General features: G+C 52.9%; 1 protein-coding gene and 1 long non-coding RNA gene across 3 annotated transcripts; one reads left to right on the top strand and one right to left on the bottom strand.

Moving 5' to 3' along the window:
• Positions 1 to 1,343: 1,343 nt before the first annotated feature.
• Positions 1,344 to 15,455, bottom strand: Gm35181. The gene is made up of 6 exons (XR_375190.4): positions 15,116 to 15,455; positions 4,735 to 4,818; positions 4,391 to 4,614; positions 4,024 to 4,109; positions 3,428 to 3,581; positions 1,344 to 2,720 (listed from the first exon to the last, which is right to left on the bottom strand). It is a non-coding gene; the product is annotated as a predicted gene, 35181 (long non-coding RNA).
• Positions 15,448 to 21,349, top strand: Emilin3 (elastin microfibril interfacer 3). Of its 2 annotated transcripts, none has more exons than NM_001291145.1 (4): positions 15,448 to 15,779; positions 16,923 to 17,045; positions 17,957 to 18,180; positions 18,612 to 21,349. In NM_001291145.1, exons 1-4 carry the CDS (start codon positions 15,616 to 15,618, stop codon positions 20,234 to 20,236), a joined length of 2,136 nt encoding a protein of 711 aa, NP_001278074.1. In that variant the 5' UTR covers positions 15,448 to 15,615; the 3' UTR covers positions 20,237 to 21,349. The 2 variants fall into 2 exon arrangements, with proteins under 2 accessions (NP_001278074.1, NP_878260.1); NM_182840.2 differs by having other exon boundaries at positions 18,471 to 21,349.
• The last annotated feature ends 310 nt before the right edge of the window (positions 21,350 to 21,659 follow it).

Here is a 21,659-nt window from a genome sequence, read left to right as displayed (position 1 = left end):
ATCCACGATGTCTTGTCCCTTTTTGTTTATGGTTAATATTCCACCTTATGGCACTAGGGCAATTTGTTTTTTAACTATTGGTTGCTAAACGATTACTTTGTGTATTTTATGGTTTGTTCTGCTCAACAGCTGTCGGGTCTGGGACCTTGCCATAGACAGGACATCAGAAGCAGAGTTCTGGGCTACTATCAGGAGAAAGTGTGTTTTCTGCACCTTCGTCACGAATAATAGCCAAGAGCAAGGAGCTGGGTGGCAATGACCGTCAAATCACCAGGCGCCAAGATCAGTTAACCTGCTGATCATAGGAGAAGGGGTACGGTTAGAGCTGTGTGAAACCCACCCTCAATTGTGATATCAAAATGCTTCTGGAATGCCCATATTTTATGTGTACGTGACGGTCAGCGTGATGTAATCTAAAATTACCCAGGAAGGGAGTCGCAAGGAGAGATTGTCAGGATTAGGTTAGCTTGTGGGCAAGTCAGGGAGTCAGCGGGGGTGGTGGTGGGGGGGGGGAAGAGATTATTTTGATTACATTACTTGAGGCTAGAATACTTTCCCACTGGGGATGATACCATCCCCAAAACAAAGGGTCCTTGATGGTACAGGGATAAAGAGAGCCAGCTGCGTGCAAGCTTGGACGCAGAATTCCTTCCTCTGAGCTTCTTATCTATGGATGCAATGTGACCAGGTGCCTCAAGCTCCTGCTTCTATGGCTTCCTAAATGATGGACCGCCACCGTAAGCTGTGAGCTAAACTAACCACTCCCACCCCCTTCTCTAAATTGCTTTTGCCAAGGTATTTTATTACAACCACAAGAAACAAAACCAAGACAACATGTGGCCGGTTTTGTATCTTATTCTGTTCCACCTGAATGGGGCCTGGCAAAAATTTGCTTCACACTTTGCCATGATACTGTCTAACAATGTGAATATTTGAATTAGAAATTACAGGAGGTGGGGGCTGGAGAGATGGTGCAGCAGTTAAGTACACTGGCTGCTCTTCCAGAGGTCCTGAGTTCAATTCCCAGCAACCATGTGGTTGCTTGCAACTATCTATAATGTGATCTGATGCCCTCTTCTGACATGCAGATGTACATGCAGATAGAGCACTCATTTATAAATTAACTAATTAATTAATTAAAGAAATTACAGGAGGCGGTGGTGCATGCCTTTAAACCCAGCAGGCAGAGGCAGAAGTATCTCAGTGAGTTTGAGCCCAGCCAGGTCTGCAATGCTAGATCCAGGCCACCCTAGGTGACATCCTGACTCAAAAGAGAAAGGAAGAAGGAGAGGGAGGGGAGGGGTTGGGGAAGGACACAGAGAGCAGGAGCCCATCCTTTATCACAAATACTAATTTAATACATTTTTAAATCAGAGAAGTATATACTCCAAAGTGCCTTCATTTGTTTTATTCCAAAATTCTTTTTATCTGCTTTCAGGCTTTGAAGTTCTTAGGAATTGCTTTTTTGGCACAGTTTATCTGCTTTGTCCCGAGTGGCCTTGGAGACCTCATCATTTCGCTCCGGTGATGATCATTTTTGGCTCTTCGAGACAAGGAGAATGTCTTTGGTTTCACTTTGAAGCTTGCTAGAGAAAAAAATATCCCGGGACCCTTATCATGAGGTAAGGAAATTTGAAACAAGAGATAATTCAGATTTGGAAACCGTGACTGTAGTTGGCTCCCCCTGTCGCCGGCAGGATGTGAAGAGTCCTTTGTGGCAGCGGCTCCCTGTAACTTAGTAACATCTGATGAAGTGGTCCATTTGCAGAGGATGCTGATGGAGGAGAGGCCTCATGTGTTGTGCAGGAAAGAGTTCCTGCTGCCTCCTCAAACTTCAGCTTCACCTGCCTCCAGGGGCTTGGGAAATGCTTTCTTCTTAGTAAGGCCAGGAACAGAGCTGAAAGCAGGGTTTTTTTCCCCCTTCCCTCCCCATAGTCATCTTTGTCACAACCACAAGGTATATAGGAGCTCGCCAAGCCGCCTGCCTGCCACTTAGTGACCCCCATAGAGGGGTTTATTCAAATCAACTACATTTTACCCGTTTGGCTTTTCTGGCTGGTTTTCTTTTTCTTCCTTTGGTGCTGAGATTTGAACCCAAGCCCAACCTCATGCATGCTGGGCAAATACTCCACCATGGAGTCATACCCCTAGCTTGGTGTATTTTTATAACCCTGGGCTAGAGGGTGGATCGTACCAACACTTGTGAACTCAAAAAGCTCTCTCTAGTTAAACATCTCAACAATGGCAACTTGGAAGTATCATTGTCTTTCTTTCCCAGCTCCAAACCTGCTCCTGTGGCCGAGTTCCAGGGTCAGCCAGCTGCCAGGCCTAGGAGGTGGGGCAGCGTTGTGCTGAGCAGGCTGGCTCGGGATTTACCCTCCCTCTGCGCCAGACAGTAGGGACATTGAGCTCAGAGGACTTTGGGTGCGAATCAGATCTCCACAGTTGCAAAACTTGGCACAGGACCCACCAGAGGAGCGGCAGAGCCAGGAGCCTTGGGTGGTCCTGGTAGCCCTACTGCATCCCTCCCGAAAGCAGAGCACTTGTCCTGAAGCATAGGGAGGCCCGATTAGTGTGTTAGCAGAACATGGGCCTTGGGGATGAAGAGAATTCCAGGAGACAGAGGGAAGATGGGTGGCCAGTGGAGGGGATCCAACAGATAGAGAGGGAAGAGCCCGAGGGTGGCATACTGTGGAGCCACAGGAAGACACCGGCCATGTCTGAAAAGAAGAGACACAAGGCAAGATGCCAAGCATCTGTCATCCCAGCCCCTGGGAGGCTGAGGCAGGGGGATCCCAAGTTTGATACTAATGGTTAGACAATGTGGCTTTGTCAGAAAGAAAAGAAAAAAGAAAAAAAAAAGGCAGGAAAGGGAGAAAAAAAATTCCTGAACATGGTTTTAGGAGACATGGGTTGAAATTGAAAATGAACCGGAAAGAGGGTGGGGATGTGGGAACCCAGATGGGGTAGAGATGCAAAACCAAAGCAAAAGTGGAGAGAAGAGCCTGCGGGGTGTCGTGTGCGCAGAACAAAAATAAGTATAATATCCTAGAAGGGAAAAAGCAAGCGGGGTAAATGCCATCACTTTTTAAATGGAAAGGGAAAGTTTCCGTGGTTTGAAGAACGCCCTGGGTTTTGCAGACTGGAAGGCTCACTGGGTTCCAGGCAGAAATGATGGAAAAAAGTCTCACGGCTAGGCCAGGCCAGGGAAGAGCCCAAAATTCCATGATTAAAGGGAAAGCTCGCACAAGCTTTCCAGTGGAGAGAACAAGTCGCAAAGAACGGGGGAATCAGACCAAAAACCCAACACCCGTTTGCAGTGCTAGACTTCAGTGTTCAGTCTACAGAGTGCCAGCCTTGCAAGGCCAAGAGCTTGAGCTGGAACCCCAGCACCCAAGAGAAGAAAGCCGAGCCTGGTGACACCCACTTGTAGTCCCAGTGCTGGGGAGGTGAAGGCAGGTAGACAGTCGGCATAGCCAAGATGGTGACCTCCAGGCCAGTGAGAGACAAGATGGGCAGTATCTGAGGACTGCCAGCTGAGGCTGATCTCCAGCCTCTCCATACACAGCATACATGTACACCTGCATGCATACAGGAAGGAAGAAAGGGAGGGAGGAGGGAGGGAGGGAGGGAGGGAGGGAGGGAAGTAGCTTATATGAATTGCTTCCACATCCTACTGGAAACCCATCCCATAGTGGCCAGGCTAGCATCCACTCATCTAAGCAGGAAAAGAATATAGCCCTGCAAGATGAAGCTAGGGTAGGCCGAACCACCCACTCGTGTCTAACCAGCAACACAGGATAATGAACGCCAAGCTGGTGCTGTAGTTTGGTTGTCCCCTGAGAAATTTGCATTGAGCAGAACCTGGTGGCACAGGCCTTGCTTTGGAGACTCAGGCTGGAGGAGAGCAAGTTTAAGGCCTGTCTGGGGTTCAAGACCAGCCTGGAACAGCTCAGCGAGATATTGTCTCAAAAACAAAAATAAATGGGGGCTGGGGGCAGAGTTGAGCAGTAGTGCGCTTACCTGGTGTGTCTGAGACCCTTGGTTCTGTCTGAGGTATGGAGATGGAGGTAACCCTGTGCTGAAGTGTAATTGTTACTCTGGTGGTACTGAAAGGCAGGATATGTAAGGGGTGATGAAGTCATGGAGGAAGAGCAGTGCCCGTAATGAACAGATACGGCCATTATCACAGGACTACAAGCTCTCCCTCCCTTCTTTGGTGTCTGCCTTCCTCTTCCCCCCCCACTTCCCTCCCCCTCTCCCCCCCCCACTTCCCTCCCCCTCTCCCCCCCCACTTCCCTCCCCCTCTCCCCCCACTTCCCTCCCCCTCTCCCTCCCCCTCTCCCCCCCACTTCCCTCCCCCTCTCCTCCCCCCACTTCCCTCCCTTACCATGTAGTGCCTTCATCACGTTATGACAGGGCGGGAAGGCCTTCACCTAGACAACAGCCCTTGGACCTTCAGTCCTTCAGTCAAACCTCTGGTCTCTATAATTGACCCAGTTTGTAGTGTTCTGTGACAGCGGCAGGAAACAGACTGAGGCAGATGTATTTTTCATAGGAACCTCTCTTAGCTGCTTTTTTCACAGCTGTCACTAAATCCCCGAGAAGGAGCACCTTAAGGGAGGAAGGGTTTACTTCAGTGCATGGTGTGGTGGGTAAGACAATGGTGGCAGGAGTAGGAGACTGCTTGCTCTGGGCAGAGCAGAGAGCAGAGACATTGACACCAGAGCTCACCTTGCTCCCCCTTTACTAACATCAGGCACCCAGTCCATGCGGTGGTGTCCCCCACTTCAGAGTGGATCTTCCTCATTTAACGCTCTGTGGAAATACAAGTGTTTGCATGTGTCTGCAGGTGCATATGTGTGCCCAGAGTCCAGATTCAGCATTAGGTAACTTCCCTCATCAGTCCATACATTATTTTGTTTTTGAGGCAGGGCCAGCAAACCCTAGGAATCGTCTTGTCTCTGCCTCCCAGACACTGGAATTATAGGTGCACACCAGCTTGCCTGACTTTTTACATAGGTGTTGAAGACCCAAACTCAAGTCCTCACTCATGCTTGCAAGGCAAACACTTTACCAACTAAGCCATCTCCCCCCGCCCCCCAGCCTGTTCTAAGCTAAGCTGTCCTTCATTACATTAGGAAGTAAAAAAACGGAACCGAGGGAGGCAAGCCAGGCAGTTGGAAGCTAATAGCACATGGAAATGCTAGCGTCAACCAGGTGGTTCCCTCCCAATGTTCCTATTTTCCTTCGTTTTCTTTTTCTTTCTCAGTGAGATGTGACTTTTGAATGTATTTTCCCATTGTCACATCTTCTATCCGTTTCTGTTACTATAACAGAACACATGAGACTGGGAAGGTTGTAAAGGAGAAAGGTTTATTTTGGCTTACAGTGTGGAAGCCTAGGAGCATGGTCCTAGGAGGTGCTCAGCTTCTGGGGAGGATATCACCCAGTTCTCCAGGAAGCCGAAAGGCCAGTGAGTGTGACGGAAAACAAGGAGGGACAAAAGAGCGCTTTATAACCTCCAACTCTCTAAGGCCTCAGCTACTCAGAACTGAATTCAGTCTCCGAGTCACCTCTTCAAAGGCCCCACTCCCAACCCCGGGACCTTGGCAAGCACATTTCAACATGGGTTTTGGCAAGAGAGCCCTATCCAAAACCACAGCAGCCGTAAGACAAATAGCAGCGTCGTGCTCGCCAATCTACACGTGTTTCAGGTGATGCTCGGAGGTCCAGCTGCGCCCCTCCTGATCCTGTTCCGTAAGATCACTGATCTTTTCTTCCACCGGGCTCTCCCCTCCTCCACCCATCTGCCTCTGCGGGGGCCCCTCCATATGTCTCCTAAGTAAGTGATTTAGTCTCCACCCTCAAGCTGCAAAGGGCTGTGAGCAGATGCTGTGGTCCAGCCCTTCCTCAGACTTTCACTTCTGGTCCCCACCTAAAATATCCCTCCATCCCCTCCCCGAATCTCGGGGCGGTGGGGGGGGGGAGCTTCGACACCTCTTGTTTAGCATGAGCACAGAGGCCACTTCCTACCATCACCCACTCCTGCCCGGAAACCCCCCGCCACACCTTCAGGCCTGCGCCTCTTGGGCTCTGCTGATCCTCATCTCTCTCTCTCTCTCTCTCTCTCTCTCTCTCTCTCTCTCTCTCTCCCTGGACACACGCACCCGCGCACCCCTCCCACCACCCCCCACCACCCCCCGTCTCAGCTCCTCACATCCACTCCAGATCCAACACTTCACATTCACCTTCCTCTGAACTCCTAATTCTCCTCTCCTTCACTCTTGGCTCCTCCCTTTCCCATGATTCAACCCAGCTCAACCCAAGCAGGGACGCCCCTGCCTTGGCTTGGCTTCTGTGTAGCTCAGAAACTCCATCCTACCTTGGCTTGGCTGGTGCGTCTCTCCTCCTGTCTCCGACCACATCTTTCTGATTTTCTTCCACAATGCCTCTTCCTTGGATTTTACCTTCAGTGGCCCCTGATAGCTTCTCACCACACAACTAAATGCCTCTGGAGACCACCAGTCCCCTGCTCAGGGCTTTTGCAGAAAAATGAATTTCTCTCCGGTTTCAGGTAAAAGAGACAGGGAAGATTTTGGAAACCCAGGTTTGTTTATGGACATTTTTGTTTGTTTTTCCTCTTCCACTGCATAAGAAGCTCCGATTCCATTCTTTTATCTTTCCTGTATTTAAAGAGCATTTATTTTTCTTTTATGTGCATTGGTGTTCTACCTGCATGTATGTCTATGTGAGGGTGTCAGGTCCCCTGAAATTGGAGTCACAGACAGTTGTGAGCTGTCACGTGGGTGCCAGTACTCTTACCCTCTGAGCCATCTCTCTAGCCCCAGACTCCCTTCTTAAGACAACCTCCTCCCCTGTGACAGGATGGGGCACTTTTTCCTCTTCTCAGGAATGCAGCCAGAACGGCACCTGAGTACCTAAATTGGAGAAATTAGTTTCTCGCTGGCTGACAATTTGGGTTGCAGACATAATGAGCAATCAAGCCTCTTCCTGATTGTGGGAAAGGAGAGTGGGGTTTAAGGAGGGTCAAGGCCCTTGGGGAGGACACCCAGGGAGCACTAGGAGGGAGCCTGGGAGGAAGTTGTGGGAACAGGAAGTGTCAGGCCAGAGGAACAGAGAGGGATAGACTTGGGGGCTGCCTGGTCTGCCCTCTGACCAGGGCCTTTGACAAGAATCTGGAAGAAGGACAGGAAGCCAGCAGGACCAGCAGCCAACCATCTACTTGTGGCTCCAGGAGGAGCCTTGGATGCCATCAGGGTGGCTGCTTCCAAAACCTCACCCTGAAACACATCCCAACACCCCACGCTGAGAGTGTAGAGGACAAGTGAACCCAAGGCTAGACACAGCCTGGTGCCCTGGGCAGGCTGCTCTAGGACATCTTCCTGGGGCCTGGCTGTTCTCTCCTCCAGCAGCTTTTCCTCAGCCCTTCCTCATAGCTGCAGATGGGCCCGCCTGTCTTCCCTCCAAACACCTCTCTCTCCTGTCTCAGCAAAGGAACGAGAATCCAGAGGTCACTCTGGAGCCCCTCACAAGTCGCCTAGGGCTCTCGGTGCCAATCCGAATCACTCCAGATGTTTGCCAGCTCCTGCTCCTCTCTGGCTTGGCCATGGCCACAGCACATCCTTCTGGGCCACTTTCCTGTTCCTCTCCCTCACTTGTCCAGGGACGCCATGATGAATAGTTGGGCAGCGAAGAGGCCCTTGGAGAGGTCAGGGACTGAAAAAGCTAAGGTAGAGGTGGCAAGGAGAGGAAAAAAGGGGGGGGGGAAGACACGTGGAGATAGGAAGCAGCCATAGGGGAAGGGTTGGGAGGCAGCCATAGAGGCAGGGGTGAGAGGCAGTCATAGAGGCAGGGGTGGGAGGCAGCCATAGAGGCAGTGGTGAGAGGCAGTCATAGAGGCAGGGGTGGGAGGCAGCCATAGAGGCAGTGGTGAGAGGCAGCCATAGAGGCAGTGGTGGGAGGCAGACATAGAGGCAGGGGTAGTAGGTAGCCATAGGGGCAGGGGTGGTAGGTAGCCAGGAATCAAGATGTCCTAATCTCACACAAACCTGAACAGAGAAGGGACTGATGGTATAAAATCCCATCCATGGGAGATTCCTAACCTCTCTTTCCCAAAGGAACTGAGGCTACCAGCCAAGGCCAGAGTAGCCAGGAATGCAGGAGGCCTCACTGCTGAGATTCAACCTCAGGAAGGCCCAAAAGGTCACTTAGTAGTGGCAAAGTGGATAGATGAACCCAGGCTGCTGAACAGGGAAGGGGAGGTCTACAAGTCCAAGCCCTGACAGGGAGCCCTTATAAATAACTGTCCAATGTATCTTCAGTCCTAAGCATAAGACAGAGGAGGCTAGGGCCCCCCAGGGAATGGGTGCTCCCTGACGCTGACCTCAGCCCTGACGTACCTCCAGTCAGCTCCTGAAGCTTGACAGCTCCAGACTGGCCTTCCTGTCTGTCAGCAGCAGCTCTTGCTGGATCCACAGCTGGCTCACACGCATGCACGCGCACTCGCACGCGCATACACACACACACACACACACACACACACACACACACACACACACACACACACCGGTCATAGCTACAGAATGACCCATCCAAACCCAGGATTTTTCAGATTGTAAGCAGGAGATGGTCTGAAACTGCTGGTCTGTATTGGAGCACAACCGAGGTACACCCAGAAGCTGTGCTGTGGGTAAGGGGTCTCCAGTGGATTCATGGGGCTGGACACTAAGAGTGTCTATGCACCACCTCTGGTCTTCAGGCTGCACATAGCCTACACCCAGTCAGAACCCCCCCAGGCATCCCTCCTGGGACCTCTCTTAATCCCCCCCCACACCTCTGTTTCTCCCACCCTCCGAGTGCCTTGAGGAGAGCCTGGGGCACAGCCTGTCTGTGCTTTCCATACCAAAGAGATGGCCAGCAGACAGAAGTCCCAGAGAACTAAGCCCTACAAGCCCTCCCCTCCCCTCCCCCAACCCCCTCCCCCGGCAGTCCTTTCTCCTGTCTGCTTTGTCCTCCCTGTATCCTCCCATCCATCCTCGCCTCTTTGCCTGATAATCCCGTGTGCATCTTTTACTCCAGTGCTTATGAATAGAAGAGTTAGAAGAGAATGAGCAGAAACTATTCCCAGGGCCTTGCACCCCCAACTTGATGCCTGGGCAGCTCTGCTCCCCCCCCCCCACACACACACACTCCCCAGCCTGTCCCTATCCTAAGCCCTAGACAGATGCCAAGCACCCAGACAGGGAGCAGCTCTGACTGCTTGAAGGACACAGAAAGTGCAGGCTCCTGTCCTGCTCCCTGCGCTTGATATGCACCCCCTCCAGGTCACTTTTGTGCCAGTCCCAGTGTTTTGTGTCCTTCTGCTTAGCACCTTCCAGATGTCTTTGTATATACCTACAGCCTCCGCCCACTCAGCCTCCAGGACCTGCTGGCTCTTTAACCTGACAGACTGTGAGGTCTAGCCTTGACACCCACTCTGATGGGTTCTGATGGCCCGCCTCACTGATCCCTTGCCCGGTGTACCCATGCCATCACCAGCAGCCTGGGATATTTGTGGAAACAGCTCTCTTATGTGCTGTCCTCAGCTGTAAGTCCTGACCTTCATTAGGATGTTCAAGATGCCTCTTGTTTGCCCCTACTAAGCTCTCTTGAGACCTCAGTTACCCAGAGCCTTGAAGTGTTCATCAAACACACCAAGCTCTCTCCTAAATCTTGGTCACGTACATGCTGTGAACACTGCCTGGGACCCTCTCCTAACATGGTGACCTATGTATGACCTTTCTTATAACACACACACACACACACACACACACACACACACCAGTCCAGGCAATCAACCATTTTGTTTCCCGTGGTCCCAGACCACACAAAATGTCACAGTCAGGGACTCCTCTGTTTACATATTTGTCTCCCTGAATTGGGTCAGGTTTCTGGCTTCTGGAATCAGGTGATTTATTGGGATATGGGTAGGTGCTCTCAAATATCCATATTCATTCATATTTTCTCTCTCTCTCTCTCCCTCTCTCTCTCTCTCAGCAGAAGAATATAGGACTATAAAATGGATGCCAGGTAGAATTTAGACAGGGCGCAATCCAGGGGATTTAGCATAACCCATACGCCAACCTATCCCCTAAGGCAAGAAGGCTGTCTTTTGTGTCCTGTATCAGCTAGTCATGTGGAGGAAGGTTCTAGAATTCCCTGGAGCAGCAACTGTCATCAACCAGGATGACTCACACCAGGACTGGTGGCTGTGCTGGCCAGGTCCCAATGTGCATGCGCACAGGGTACCATCAGTGTCCCCAGTGAAGTGGGACAGATTTCTGACAGATTTCTGAAGGAGTGAGAAATGAGGATTCCTGACTCTCCCAACACCACAGATGCCTGCTGCCCTCAGAGAAGGTCCTGTCCACAGTCTGGGAGAGCACAGGGGAACTGTCACAGGGACAGACAGCTCATCTCCAGGGATGGAATCTCCACTGAGCACTGCCCCACTCAGTGAGCATCTGTGCGCCCAGCTGTGAGGCCACCGTTCCTACCTGTTCCTCTATAATGCTATAGAAGACCATTATAACCCATAGCGGCCACTTTGCATGTGGGAAAACAGGCTCACAGGAGTGATGGGACCTCAGACAGATGATATAAATTATGAGAGAAAGATCTGGGATTCAAACCCAGGTGTGACTCCCGGCCTGCTTTCATCCGCTCCTGTCTGAGTAACCTTGAATCCAGCTCTTCCTGTCTACCAGAAGTAGTTGGGTCATGCTTCTACTGTACAAAAGTGCTCGGTTAAATTCAGAGTCCCCAAGGGTCACATCTGGTATTTGCAAGTTGGGAGGCCCACACAAGTATTTTGCATACAATTTGCATAATAGATGCATCTGGCTTGCACGTGTCCATGTTGAGACCCTACAATGCCAAAGCTGTTTGTAAGCCACTCTCACTCCACGCTTTTTAGAGTCCAGGTTTCGCGATGCCTGGACTCTCTCGCTGGTCCTCACACCCAGGCTGCATACACTCTGGGTCCTGAACAAGTGATGTTTGTCTAATTGGAAAGCACCCACCACTGTGAGCTGTAGCCCCGGAGACTTGTGTCACTCTGACAGTCACCTTTTTTAGTGGTGCATGTGTAGTCCAAATGGGTTGTGATGGGCTTTGAAAAGGCAGAGCTGGACAAGGAACCTTGTTACAGGAGGTTTTTAACAGAGAGGTTCAGGTGTGCGTGGGTGGTAAGCATGGACGATGGTCTGAGTGGAGTCTATAACCCACACCTTGGTGTAGGTGCCTCCACACTTGGCTTAGAGGAGCATGGGCTGTGCTTCTCTCAGCAGCAGGGGTTCATCTGCAGCAGGGAGGGCTCCTGCCAGAAAGCTGGCAGAGTCCGAGCATTCTATTTCTGTCTCTTTTGGAAGAGCTACATTCTATAAACTGTGGCTTTCAGCGATCGTAGGTGATGATCTCTGAATAAACAAGGAGCCACATACCCTGGGTGAGACCGAAGAGGCTGAAAAGAAGGCTCACTTCTCAGGAGGGTTTGGGGGGGCACAGAAGGAGTGGATCCAAAGCATACAGCACACCAAGCATCAGGGCTCCAGGCTCACACATCACTAGCTGGGTAAGCCCAGCTCTTTGCATCCTCCCAGGATTCAATGCTCGGTTCATCCTGCTAGCATCCTTGGCTATACCGGTTACCAGGGCTATCGAGGAGGGCAATGTGTGTGACTCTGTGGGGGTGTGCAGGCTTCCACGAGACAGTGCAGCTGATTGTGTCTGGAGGTGGCTGTGCATGTCCTGTGAACGGAAACTGCGCATCTGTGTGTGGTGCCTCTGGAGTCTTCATCCAGGTGGAGACACTCCCGTCTGAGTCAGGGAGGACATGACTGTCTGCCTCCCTCTTCTGCCTCTGGCCTCCCTAGGTTTCCTGTCTGGCAAATGCAAGGTGGCTTTATCATTCACAGGGAGACCCCAGTCTCTGGCTGTATCCAGCCAAGCCCCTGAGCATCTCCCTGTGCTGGTGTCCTCCTCTTCCACTGGGATGGGGCCCAGGCCCTGACTCCCCGAACTGTTCCAATTAAAGAAGGAGCCTGTTTTTGATGTCAGCCACCTGGGAAGGGGAAGTAAGTCCCATCTGTCCTTCTAGCCCCCTGCTACATGGACATTTTCAAGTTCAAACAGGGTCCAGCCTCCTTCCTGTGAGTTGTGGGCCCCACATCTGGGGCTGGGGAAGGGAGTGAGAGGAAGGGGTGGGACCCTTTGGAAAAGGATCACAGCTTCTGGGGTGGGGGGAGTTTTCTCCCAGAGCCAGCTGAACGGTGCTGCCAAGCAGTCAGCCTGGCGGGGAGCTGGGCTCTATGCATTTGCCCTTCAGATGTCTCCCTTCATGAAAAAGCAGGAAGTCCATGGCTTCAAGAGCACGGGCACCCTGTCCTTTCAGAATGGCTCCTAACATCTCTGGTAAATGTGGGGCTTGGGTGCATCTGGAGTTGCCTGAGCCACTCAAGCTAGATCAAATGGTAGGTTATTAGAAGCAGAGCAAGGACGCCATGGCTCATCACTAAATGGCTGTTTTCTAAGCGCTGCAGTCTCCTCTCTAGGTTTCTACCCTCACTTCCTTCTAATTGGTACAGAGCTGCTGCGACCATAGTACGCCTTCTCTGGTGTGTCTTCTCGCCTCCAGGAGCCCCCGCAGGGGCTTGAACAGAGCCCCGTTCTGCTAAAATGTAGTTTCACCAGAACCCCAGATTGTGACCTTATTTGGAAATAGGGTCTTTGAAGATATATTTACTTAAGATGAGGCTGTTCAATGGCCACTGTCCTTATAAGAACACAGAAACACAGAAGAGGGTCGTGTGAAGACCAAGAGAAGGGCACGTGAATGCCAAAGCGGAGATGAGAGTGCTGTGGACACGAGCCAGAGATTGCTCAGAGCCACCAGAAGCCGGAGAGACAAGGAAGCATCGCTCCTTAGAGGAATGACCCACATAATACTTTGATTCTGGACAGTAAGCCGCCAGAAATACGGGACAATAAATTGCCGTCATTTCTAAACAGTTTGCATTAAATTTATTATCTTATTTTGTGTGCTTGGCATTTATAGTTTGTTTCTGCAAGTATGTCTGTGTACCACAGTGTGTGCCTAGTTCTGGAGGAGGCCAGAAGAGAGCATTGCATCCTCTGGAACTGGATATGTGTGAACAACCATGTGAGTTCTAGGAATCCAACATGGGTCCTCTAGAAGAGGCGTTCCAGACATGTAGCCATCTCTCCAGCCCCATAAATTGCTATCATTTTCCAGGCACTTGATTTGTTAGTTATGATGGCAGCCCTAGAAACTAAAACACTCACACCTTAGAGGGCATTCCAGCCACCTGTTTCCTACCAATACCGGGTTCAGGAGAAGAACCAGAAAGCACCATCAGAAGGATCCCCAGAGGGGTTGGAGAGATGGCTTAGTGGTTAAAAACGCTGACTGCTCTTCCAAATGGTCCTGAGTTCAAATCCTGGCAACCACATGGTGGCTCACCACCACCTGTAATGGGATCTGATGCCCTCTTCTGGTGTGTCCAAAGACAGTAACAATGGACCCATATACATTAAATAAATAAATATCACACAAAAGGTGCTTTCTTAAAAAAAAAAAAAAAAGACCACCAGAAAGGCTTAGGTCAGGTATCAGCCTTCAGAGAGCAGGTGGAGAGGGCAGGGCATAGATGTGGATTCAGAGCTGCTCTTTCCAGCATCCTTAATACCACCAGCTTCAAATGAGTTTATTCACACCTCAAAGTTACTTTAAGAAAAATTGTTTCCCGTGTCTGGTTATTTTACCTGCATGCATATGGTGTACCACATGCATGCCTGGTACCCAAGGAGGTCAGAAGAGGGTGCCAGGTCCTCTAGAACTGTCCTCTGGTAGTGCATCAAGTGCTCTTTAATGCTGAACCATCCTTCCAGCCCCTCAGAGTTCCTCTTGAAAGAAAGCAGAGTTGGGGAGACAGATCAGTCGGTGGAGTGCTTGCCTTGCAAGCATGAAGACCTGAATTTGATTTTAAAGAGAAATGGAAAGGAAGAAGGAAAGAAAGAAAGAAGAGAGAGAGAGGAGAGAGAGAGAGAGAGAGAGAGAGAGAGAGAGAGAGAGAGAGAGAGAGAGGAAGGAAGGAAGGAAGGAAGGAAGGAAGGAAGGAAGGAAGGAAGGAAGAAAATGCCAGGCATGACTGCAAGCACTTGTAACCCCAGTACTGGTGTGGTAGAATTGGGATCCACTGGGCTTATTGGGCCAGTTCGCTGGCCAGCCAGCCTAACCTACTTGACAGACTCATAACAGTGAGCAACCTAGTCTCAAAGAAACAAGGTGATAGTCCCTCAGAAGCATTACCTGAGGTTGGACTCTGGCTCCACGTGTATGCAAACACATAGGAATGTAAACCCCACCACACACACACACAGTGAGGGACAGGGACCTCCAAGTAGGCCCAGTATTTCCTTGGTGCAGATACTGGAGGGCCATCTATGGTCCTGTGGGGATGAGACAAAGCCAGAATGAAGTGGTCCTCTTGGATGACAGAATCAGAATTCAGAAAGCCTCTTGCAGGGTAGGCATTTAACAAGGTGATGTCCAATAAGCATGACTGTATAGATGAACTCTTAGGTTACATAGTCATGTTCAGGAATGAAAAAAAGCAGGAAGCCTGGCTTAAGGTAGTTTCTTACGAGGATGCCCTCGCAATATTCTTTGACTAGAAGCTAATAATGAGCCAGACACCAGACTGTGGCCCACCTAATTAAAAGCTTTTATGGGAAACACACGTGCGCGAGGGTGAGGTGGGGGTGTTATTCTTGGAGGGGTTAGAGAGGTAATGGGCACGTGGTACAGCTTACCTAACGGAAACAGACAACGCTGGCCTATCATTGAACTCAGACAGGCAGCCTGGCCACCTTCCCCGGTCTGCAAAAGTTGGTGTGAAGTGAAATCTGCAGTTATCAGATCTCCTGGGTCACCCATAGACAGGGGACACTCTGGCTGGGGAAAGGGTTCCTGGTGTGCCTCTATACAAGTTCATCTCGGGTCCAGGGTCGGGACTATGGTACCCATACTCACTAGACGTTCAAGACTGAAGTGTCCTGCTAGACAGCGAGTCTTAAGAGGTCCCAGCAGGGAGGCCAGGCCTGCCTGCAGGCTTTGCAGCTTTTTGTCCGGTACCCTAAAAGTACACAGGGGCTGCGCGTGTTTGGGGAGCCTCCTGGAATTTAGCGCCCTGCGTCCCGCCTGCTCGTTTCTTAACCTCGTGTTTGCACGCGGCCCTTCGGGCGTCAGCTTGGAGCTGGGGCCGGGGGCTGGCGACGGGGAGGGGGCTGGCGGAGCTCGCGGCGCGGCCCCAAGTTTATGCTAATCCGTGCAGAGCCCGCCTCCCGCCTCCCCTGCGCGGCCCCAGCCGCGAGTAGCCCCGGCCACTCGGCGGGACGCAGCGGCCGCACAGCTCCAGGCGGCCGAACCAGCGCGCTCCGGGGGTCGGTCGCGAGTGGCCGCGGGAGCCCGGAGGGCGAGCGGAGGATCCCCCGCGGGAGGCACCCCGAGGGACAGAGTGACGACCGAGCGCGATGGGCCGCCGTCTGTCCGTGTGGCTGTGCACCGTCGCGGCGCTGCTCTCGGGGGCGCAGGCCAAGGGCACCCCTCTCCTCGCGCGGCCCGCACAGCCCAGTGCCTCCCGTTACAGCCTCTACACCACCGGATGGCGTCCGCGGCTGCGCCCGGGGCCACACAAGTAAGCGCGGGGCCGGGCCACGGCGGGAACCCGAGGGAGGCCCCCGCGTGGCGCGCCGCCACTCCCACCTGCCCGGACCGGCGCGGAGGCGTCGAGATATGGGTACCCCAGCCACCGATGGGGCGGTTCCCCCGACACGATTCTTTGCGCGGGTAGGCGCCCCGCCATCCAGGAGGCTGCGGGGTTGGCGAAGAACAAGTCAGCCGAGGGGGCCTGGCGCGGAGACTGGGATCCTGGCAGTGCCCGTGGAAACCTTTCCAGCGAAGTAACATTTTCCAGCTGCGCTGTGAGCAAACTCCAGGCGCAGCGGACCAGGTGGAGGGAGAGGAGGAAGGGCTGTCCGCGCCTGGAACACACGGGGCTCCCCAGTCCAATGCCTTCTGTCTCTCTTCTGCCTTGCGTGGTTGTAGACAGAGCCATGCTTATTTTAGGTAGTTGCTCCTCCCCTCCTATGGTCTGGCCCCAATAGCCCTGCGGGAGCCCCAAGGTGGGTGAGATGCACAGCTGGTGAGGACTTGTGGGTCCTGGGCTTGTACTGTAGAATGGACAGACTTCCACAGTGGTTTATACAGGAATTTGAATTCCAATCGAATATAAAACCTTGAAGGCAAGTACCCAGCCCACAACCACATTCCGTGAATCCAGGAGCATCAGGGCAGATGTCCTATAAGAGAAGACACGAGTACTGCTCTCGGGAGCAAGGAAATGGCAAAGCCGAGGCTAGAGAGCTTTTTCACAGGAGGAAGGAGGAAAGCCTGATTAAAAAGAAGCCACTAAGTTGTGCTCTAGAAACCTTGAAGGCCAGGATAAGGAGTTTAGAACCAGTGAAGGAGCCCGGGTGGGGGTGGGGGTGAATAGAAAGAAGGCCAAGTGGTTGAGGGAGAAGCTGAGGCGGCCTTTTCAGAGTGGTGTTGGGTAGACACCCAATCTTCTGGTTCAATTGAGCACGTGGCTCAGTAGACAGTAGACACCCATCAAGGACACAGACCCCGTTCAGAAGATATGGACCCCAGGCAGAGGTCCAAGGTTCCATGAAACAAAAATAAAAAAATAAAATAAAATAAATAAAAAAAGATACGGGGAACTCTGAGAGCAAGAGGTGAGCTCGGGCCAAACATTCCAGAGGTGTTCCTTCCCCTGCAGGTCTCTCTGTGCCTATGTGGTACACAGAAATGTGACCTGCGTCCTACAAGAAGGAGCAGAGAGCTATATAAAGGCTGAGTACCGGAACTGTGGGTGGGGACCCAACTGCCCTTCAACAGTCAGGTGAGTGAGTATTTCCCAGGGTATTGCCTCAGCTGGGAACAGAACCACTTCTGCAAAGGGCTGCAGTACCCTGGGCTTCAGAGAACCTATCTGGGCCACAGTGCTTGCTAGAGAGGACCAGGATCCCTGAAAGAGGCCTCAAGAGACCCCAAAATTTTGAGCTTGCAGCAGATCCTCCCCCATAGAGGCAAGGACAGGCTCAGTTTGGAGCCCAGAAGCCTCAGGGATACAAGAGGGAGTCTGGGCCAGAAGATATGACAGAGGCAGAAAGTATAGGGAAAGAGAGGAGAAGTTGATACTTCAGGGGTCCCGACCAGAAGAAGGTGGAAGCCAGAGGCCCTGGTACAGTTCAGACAGGCCGCCCAGGACATGGCATATAACTAAGTCTGTGTTTGGAGAGCTTAAATGTGTATGTCTGAGAACAGACCTATGCCTCATTGTGACAGTGAGTGAACAGGTATGTGGCTGATCAGGTAGAGAAGGGGTTCCTGGTGAGCTCTGCCTGTACCCTTGGCCTTCCCTTCCCACCCACGATCAGAGATGACCTCACACCAGCCTCTGAGAAGAGTCCAGTCCCCTGACTAAGCTAGAGATGGGTGCTAAGAGGGAAAGAAGCTGGTGGGAGCTAAGAGTACCCCGGGGCAGTAAAAGGGGCTGTCGGCCCAGCCCTGATGAGGTACTCCTTCTAATATCAGAGGCTCAAAACTTTGTCAGGATTCTGAGAGGCTCCCTCGGAGCCAGAATGGAATGTCTCTTGGCAGACGGGGACCTAGTGGTCTTGGGAAGATTGGGGTTAAATCCCCGATAGCTTTCTCTTCAAGCAAGCAGTATGGTAGGGCTTCTCCATACGTCCTTCACTCCCAGGGCTCAGAGCCGCTGTAAGACCTGCTCCCTTGTTCTCTCTGATCCAGGTACCGCACAGTGTTCAGACCCAGATACAAGATTGGCTACAAGACCGTGACAGACCTGGCGTGGCGCTGCTGCCCTGGTCTTACTGGGGAAAGCTGCCCTGAACACCTCACAGACCATGGAGCCACCCCACCCCACCAGGAGCCAGAGCCTCAGATTCCCTTGGGGCAGCTGGGCCCAGGTCCCAGGCCTTCTCCTTACAGCAGAGAGGCCCCGCGCCCCCGTGGTGAGTCTGTCCATGGATGTCCTCCAGGGAGGGTTGGGTTTCTTAGGCTTAGTGGCAGGGTTGGGATGGGGGTGGGGGTGGGGGAGGAACTGATGCAGACTGACTAAGCTCTCATAGTTGTGTGTGTGTGTGTGGGGGGGTGCATCTCATGTGAGCCATGACTGTAAAACCCCAACCTTCCCCACCCAAACCCCATCTTAAAGGTGGGGGGGGGGCTGTGTCCAGGGATAAAGATAACATGTTGGAGGGCCAGGCCTGCAAGGCTCCTGGGGGTCTTTCTTCCTCCTTAGGAAGAAAAGGCCAAGGGCCGTTTGGTGAGCGGCTAGAACAGCGCCTGTCGCAAGCATATGGCACCCTGAGTGGATTGGTAGCCAGCCACGAGAATCCCAATAGGATCACTGGTGACTCCAGGGCCCCTGTCGTACCTATAGGCTTTGGGGTCATCCCCGAGGGTCTTGTGGCCCCAGAAGACAGAGGCAGAGGACCACTCATCCCTCCTCTGAGTGAGATCCTGAGCAAGGTCACAGAGGTGAGCAACACATTACAGACCAAGGTGCAGCTGTTAGATGAGGTGCGTGGGCTGGCCCTGGGGCATGAGGCTCACCTGCAGCGGCTCCGGGAAGCCCCGCCATCCCCGCTGACCTCCTTAGCGCTCCTAGAGGAATACGTGGACCAGCGGCTGCAGCGACTCTGGGGGAGCCTGCTGGATGGCTTTGAGCAGAAGCTGCAAGGTGTCCAGAGCGAGTGTGACCTTCGGGTGCAAGAGGTGCGGCAGCAATGTGAGGAGGGCCAGGCAGCCAGCCAGCGCTTGCATCAGAGCCTCGATGGCCGAGAGCTTGCCTTGCGTCGGGAGCTCTCCCAGCTGGGCACTCAGCTGCAGGGCTTGACTCTGACTGGTGGGGGCACCTGCTGCAGCCAACTGGCTTTGATCAGTGCCCGGGTGGACAGCCTTGAGAGGAACCTGCAGGCTGTCACTGAGACCCAAGGTGGCCCGGGCACCCTGGCCGCGGATGAGCTTGCGCGCCTCTCTGCAGCTATGCTTCAGGGAGGTGTGGACGGGCTGCTTGAAGGCCTTGAGACTATCAATGGGACAGAGAATGGAGCAAGGGGCTGCTGTCTGAGAATGGAGGTGGGGGGCTGGGGTGTCGGTGGCTTCGGGTCCACGCTGGAACAGCGAGTGCAGAGCCTAGAGGAGCGGCTGGCAACTCTGACCGGAGAGCTAAGCCCCGAGAGTGCCATACCAGACAGATCAGCGCGGCCGCTTGTTCATTCAGAACTAGCAGTACTGGAACAAAGGCTGGTGTCCCTGGAGACCTCGTGCACCCCAAGTACCACCACAGCCATCCTGGACAACCTCGTGGCAGAGGTGAAGGCCTGGCAGAGCCGGAGCGAGGCTCTCCTACACCAGGTGGCTCGTCACACTGCCCTGCTCCAACAGCTCAATGGCACGGTAGCTGAAGTCCAGGGGCAGCTGGCAGAAGGGACAGGCAGCTCACTGCAAGGGGAGATCACTCTCTTGAAAGTCAACCTGAACTCAGTGAGCAAGTCACTCACGGGCCTCAGCGACTCTGTCAGCCAGTACTCTGATGCCTTCTCGGCTGCCAACACATCCCTGGATGAACGAGAACGAAGAGTGGAAGCCGAGGTCCACACCATCCAGGAACAGATCAGCAGCCAGGGCTCACGGCTTCAGGCTGGCCACAGGCAGGTCCTGAACCTGCGAGGGGAGCTGGAGCAACTCAAGGCTGGCATGGCCAATGTGGCTAGAGGGTTGAGCCGCTGCCGGGACACAGCCCAGGAACTCCAGCATACAGTGGGCCACTTTGACCAGAGGGTGGCCCAAGTGGAAGGAGCATGTGAGAGGTTGGGCCTGTTGGCAACCCACCTGAACAGTCTGCCTACTGAGCAGCTGAGGTCCAGGGAGGGCCTGTGGGGCCACATAGACAAGCTGAACCACACATTGGCCCAGCACACGCAGGATATCGCCCGGCTCCGGGATGACCTGTTGGACTGCAGAGCTCAGCTGGCTGAGGTGAGGCCAGGGCGAGCTGACTAGGATCGATGCACAGAAAGCGAAAGTGCAGATCCCACCAACCCTGGGAATATCATCCCAGAGATCAACTCTACCTGGAAACACCTTCCAGCCCTCCCTGACTGTTTCAGCCATCAAAAGTCACCCTCAGAGCTGCAGCCTGGACAATTCAGGGTAACAGTCAAGGTGAGCTACACGGGATGCTGTCTCAAGAGTCAAGGCAAGGACGCCATGCCCGAACCCAAAGCTGGGCTTCTGAGATGGCACGCTGCATCGTCTGCGCGTCCTCTTATTTGCAGACACACTGGAGTTAGCAACTGTGCAGTTTCCTGACCAAGTCTCAGACAAGCTTGCCCACTGTTCCCTTTACTAACCAGGGACCAGTCACAGCACTCGGGGGGTGGGGAGGTGGGGCATCTCTTCCTTTGTCCCTGAGCTTCTAGCCTTAGATACTGGATGAGGTTTCTACAGGAAGATGATGCCCACTGGACCTCTCTGGCAGTTTCATAGGTGCTATTTCTGAACTAAAGACCAGAGGCCACCTGAGGTTTCCAGCTCCCCACACATCCTTCAGAACAGAACAAAAGCCCAGCGGCCCAGCCAAGAGCGCTCCATATTCCTTTTGATCTTGCCTCGTGATGAGGGTGCAGGCAGCTGTAGAATCCCAAAGAAGGGATCCAAACAATGTTTGAAGACCCCACCCCAATTTATCTTTTTTCTTTGATTTCACAAATACACCCACCCACACGGTCCTCTCTCCAGTTAGAGGAAAATCTCTCCCACCCACTATGGTCAGTACCGCTTGCCAAGGGCAGCCTTAGAGTATGCTGAGGCAGACCCCAGGAAAGGGGCTGGCACTGAATGAAAAGGAAGCTAAGCTTTTAAACGTCCACGCAAAACCCCAGCCTCGCAAGGAACTTCACAAACTGGAGAGAAGCTGGGGTGGAAGCCATTGAGGAAAACACATGTGTTTAGAGAGAGACTGACCATTTCTGCTGAGGCTCCTGGCCTCAGTTTCCCCCAATGCACCCTGGGCCTGCCGTGCTGTTTGTCTCTCCCACTGCCCTGCATTCAGTGTTTGCCCTCCACTCTGATGTGGATTGGAAAACAGGCTAAGGATTAAACCTTTTAACCGGTCTGAAGGTGTTTTCTTCACTAATGGCAATGGGAGGGGAAGCTAACTGCCATCCTGTGTCCTGTGGTGCCTTGGACGGTTGCTCTCTCAGCCAGCTGGCCACAAGACTGAGCTGCAGAGGCCAGGGCAGGGTGGTCAGCAAACACCATCTGTTGTAGCTAGGATTGGGCTAAGCCCCAGGAAAGGGGTGAAGTCACCAGGGGCAGGCAGGAACCACACGCCATGAGCCCTTGTACGACCTCCAAATCATTTTCCTTTTGGTCAGAGGGGCTTTGGCCTATTCAGGCTTGGAGCTGAGATTTCAAGGTAGAG

This window comes from Mus musculus, chromosome 2 (assembly GCF_000001635.26).
Source record: "Mus musculus strain C57BL/6J chromosome 2, GRCm38.p6 C57BL/6J".
Classification (NCBI taxonomy): Eukaryota; Metazoa; Chordata; class Mammalia; order Rodentia; family Muridae; genus Mus; species Mus musculus.
Note: the sequence above shows the minus strand (reverse complement) of the source record. Positions and strands in the feature narration are given on the sequence as shown.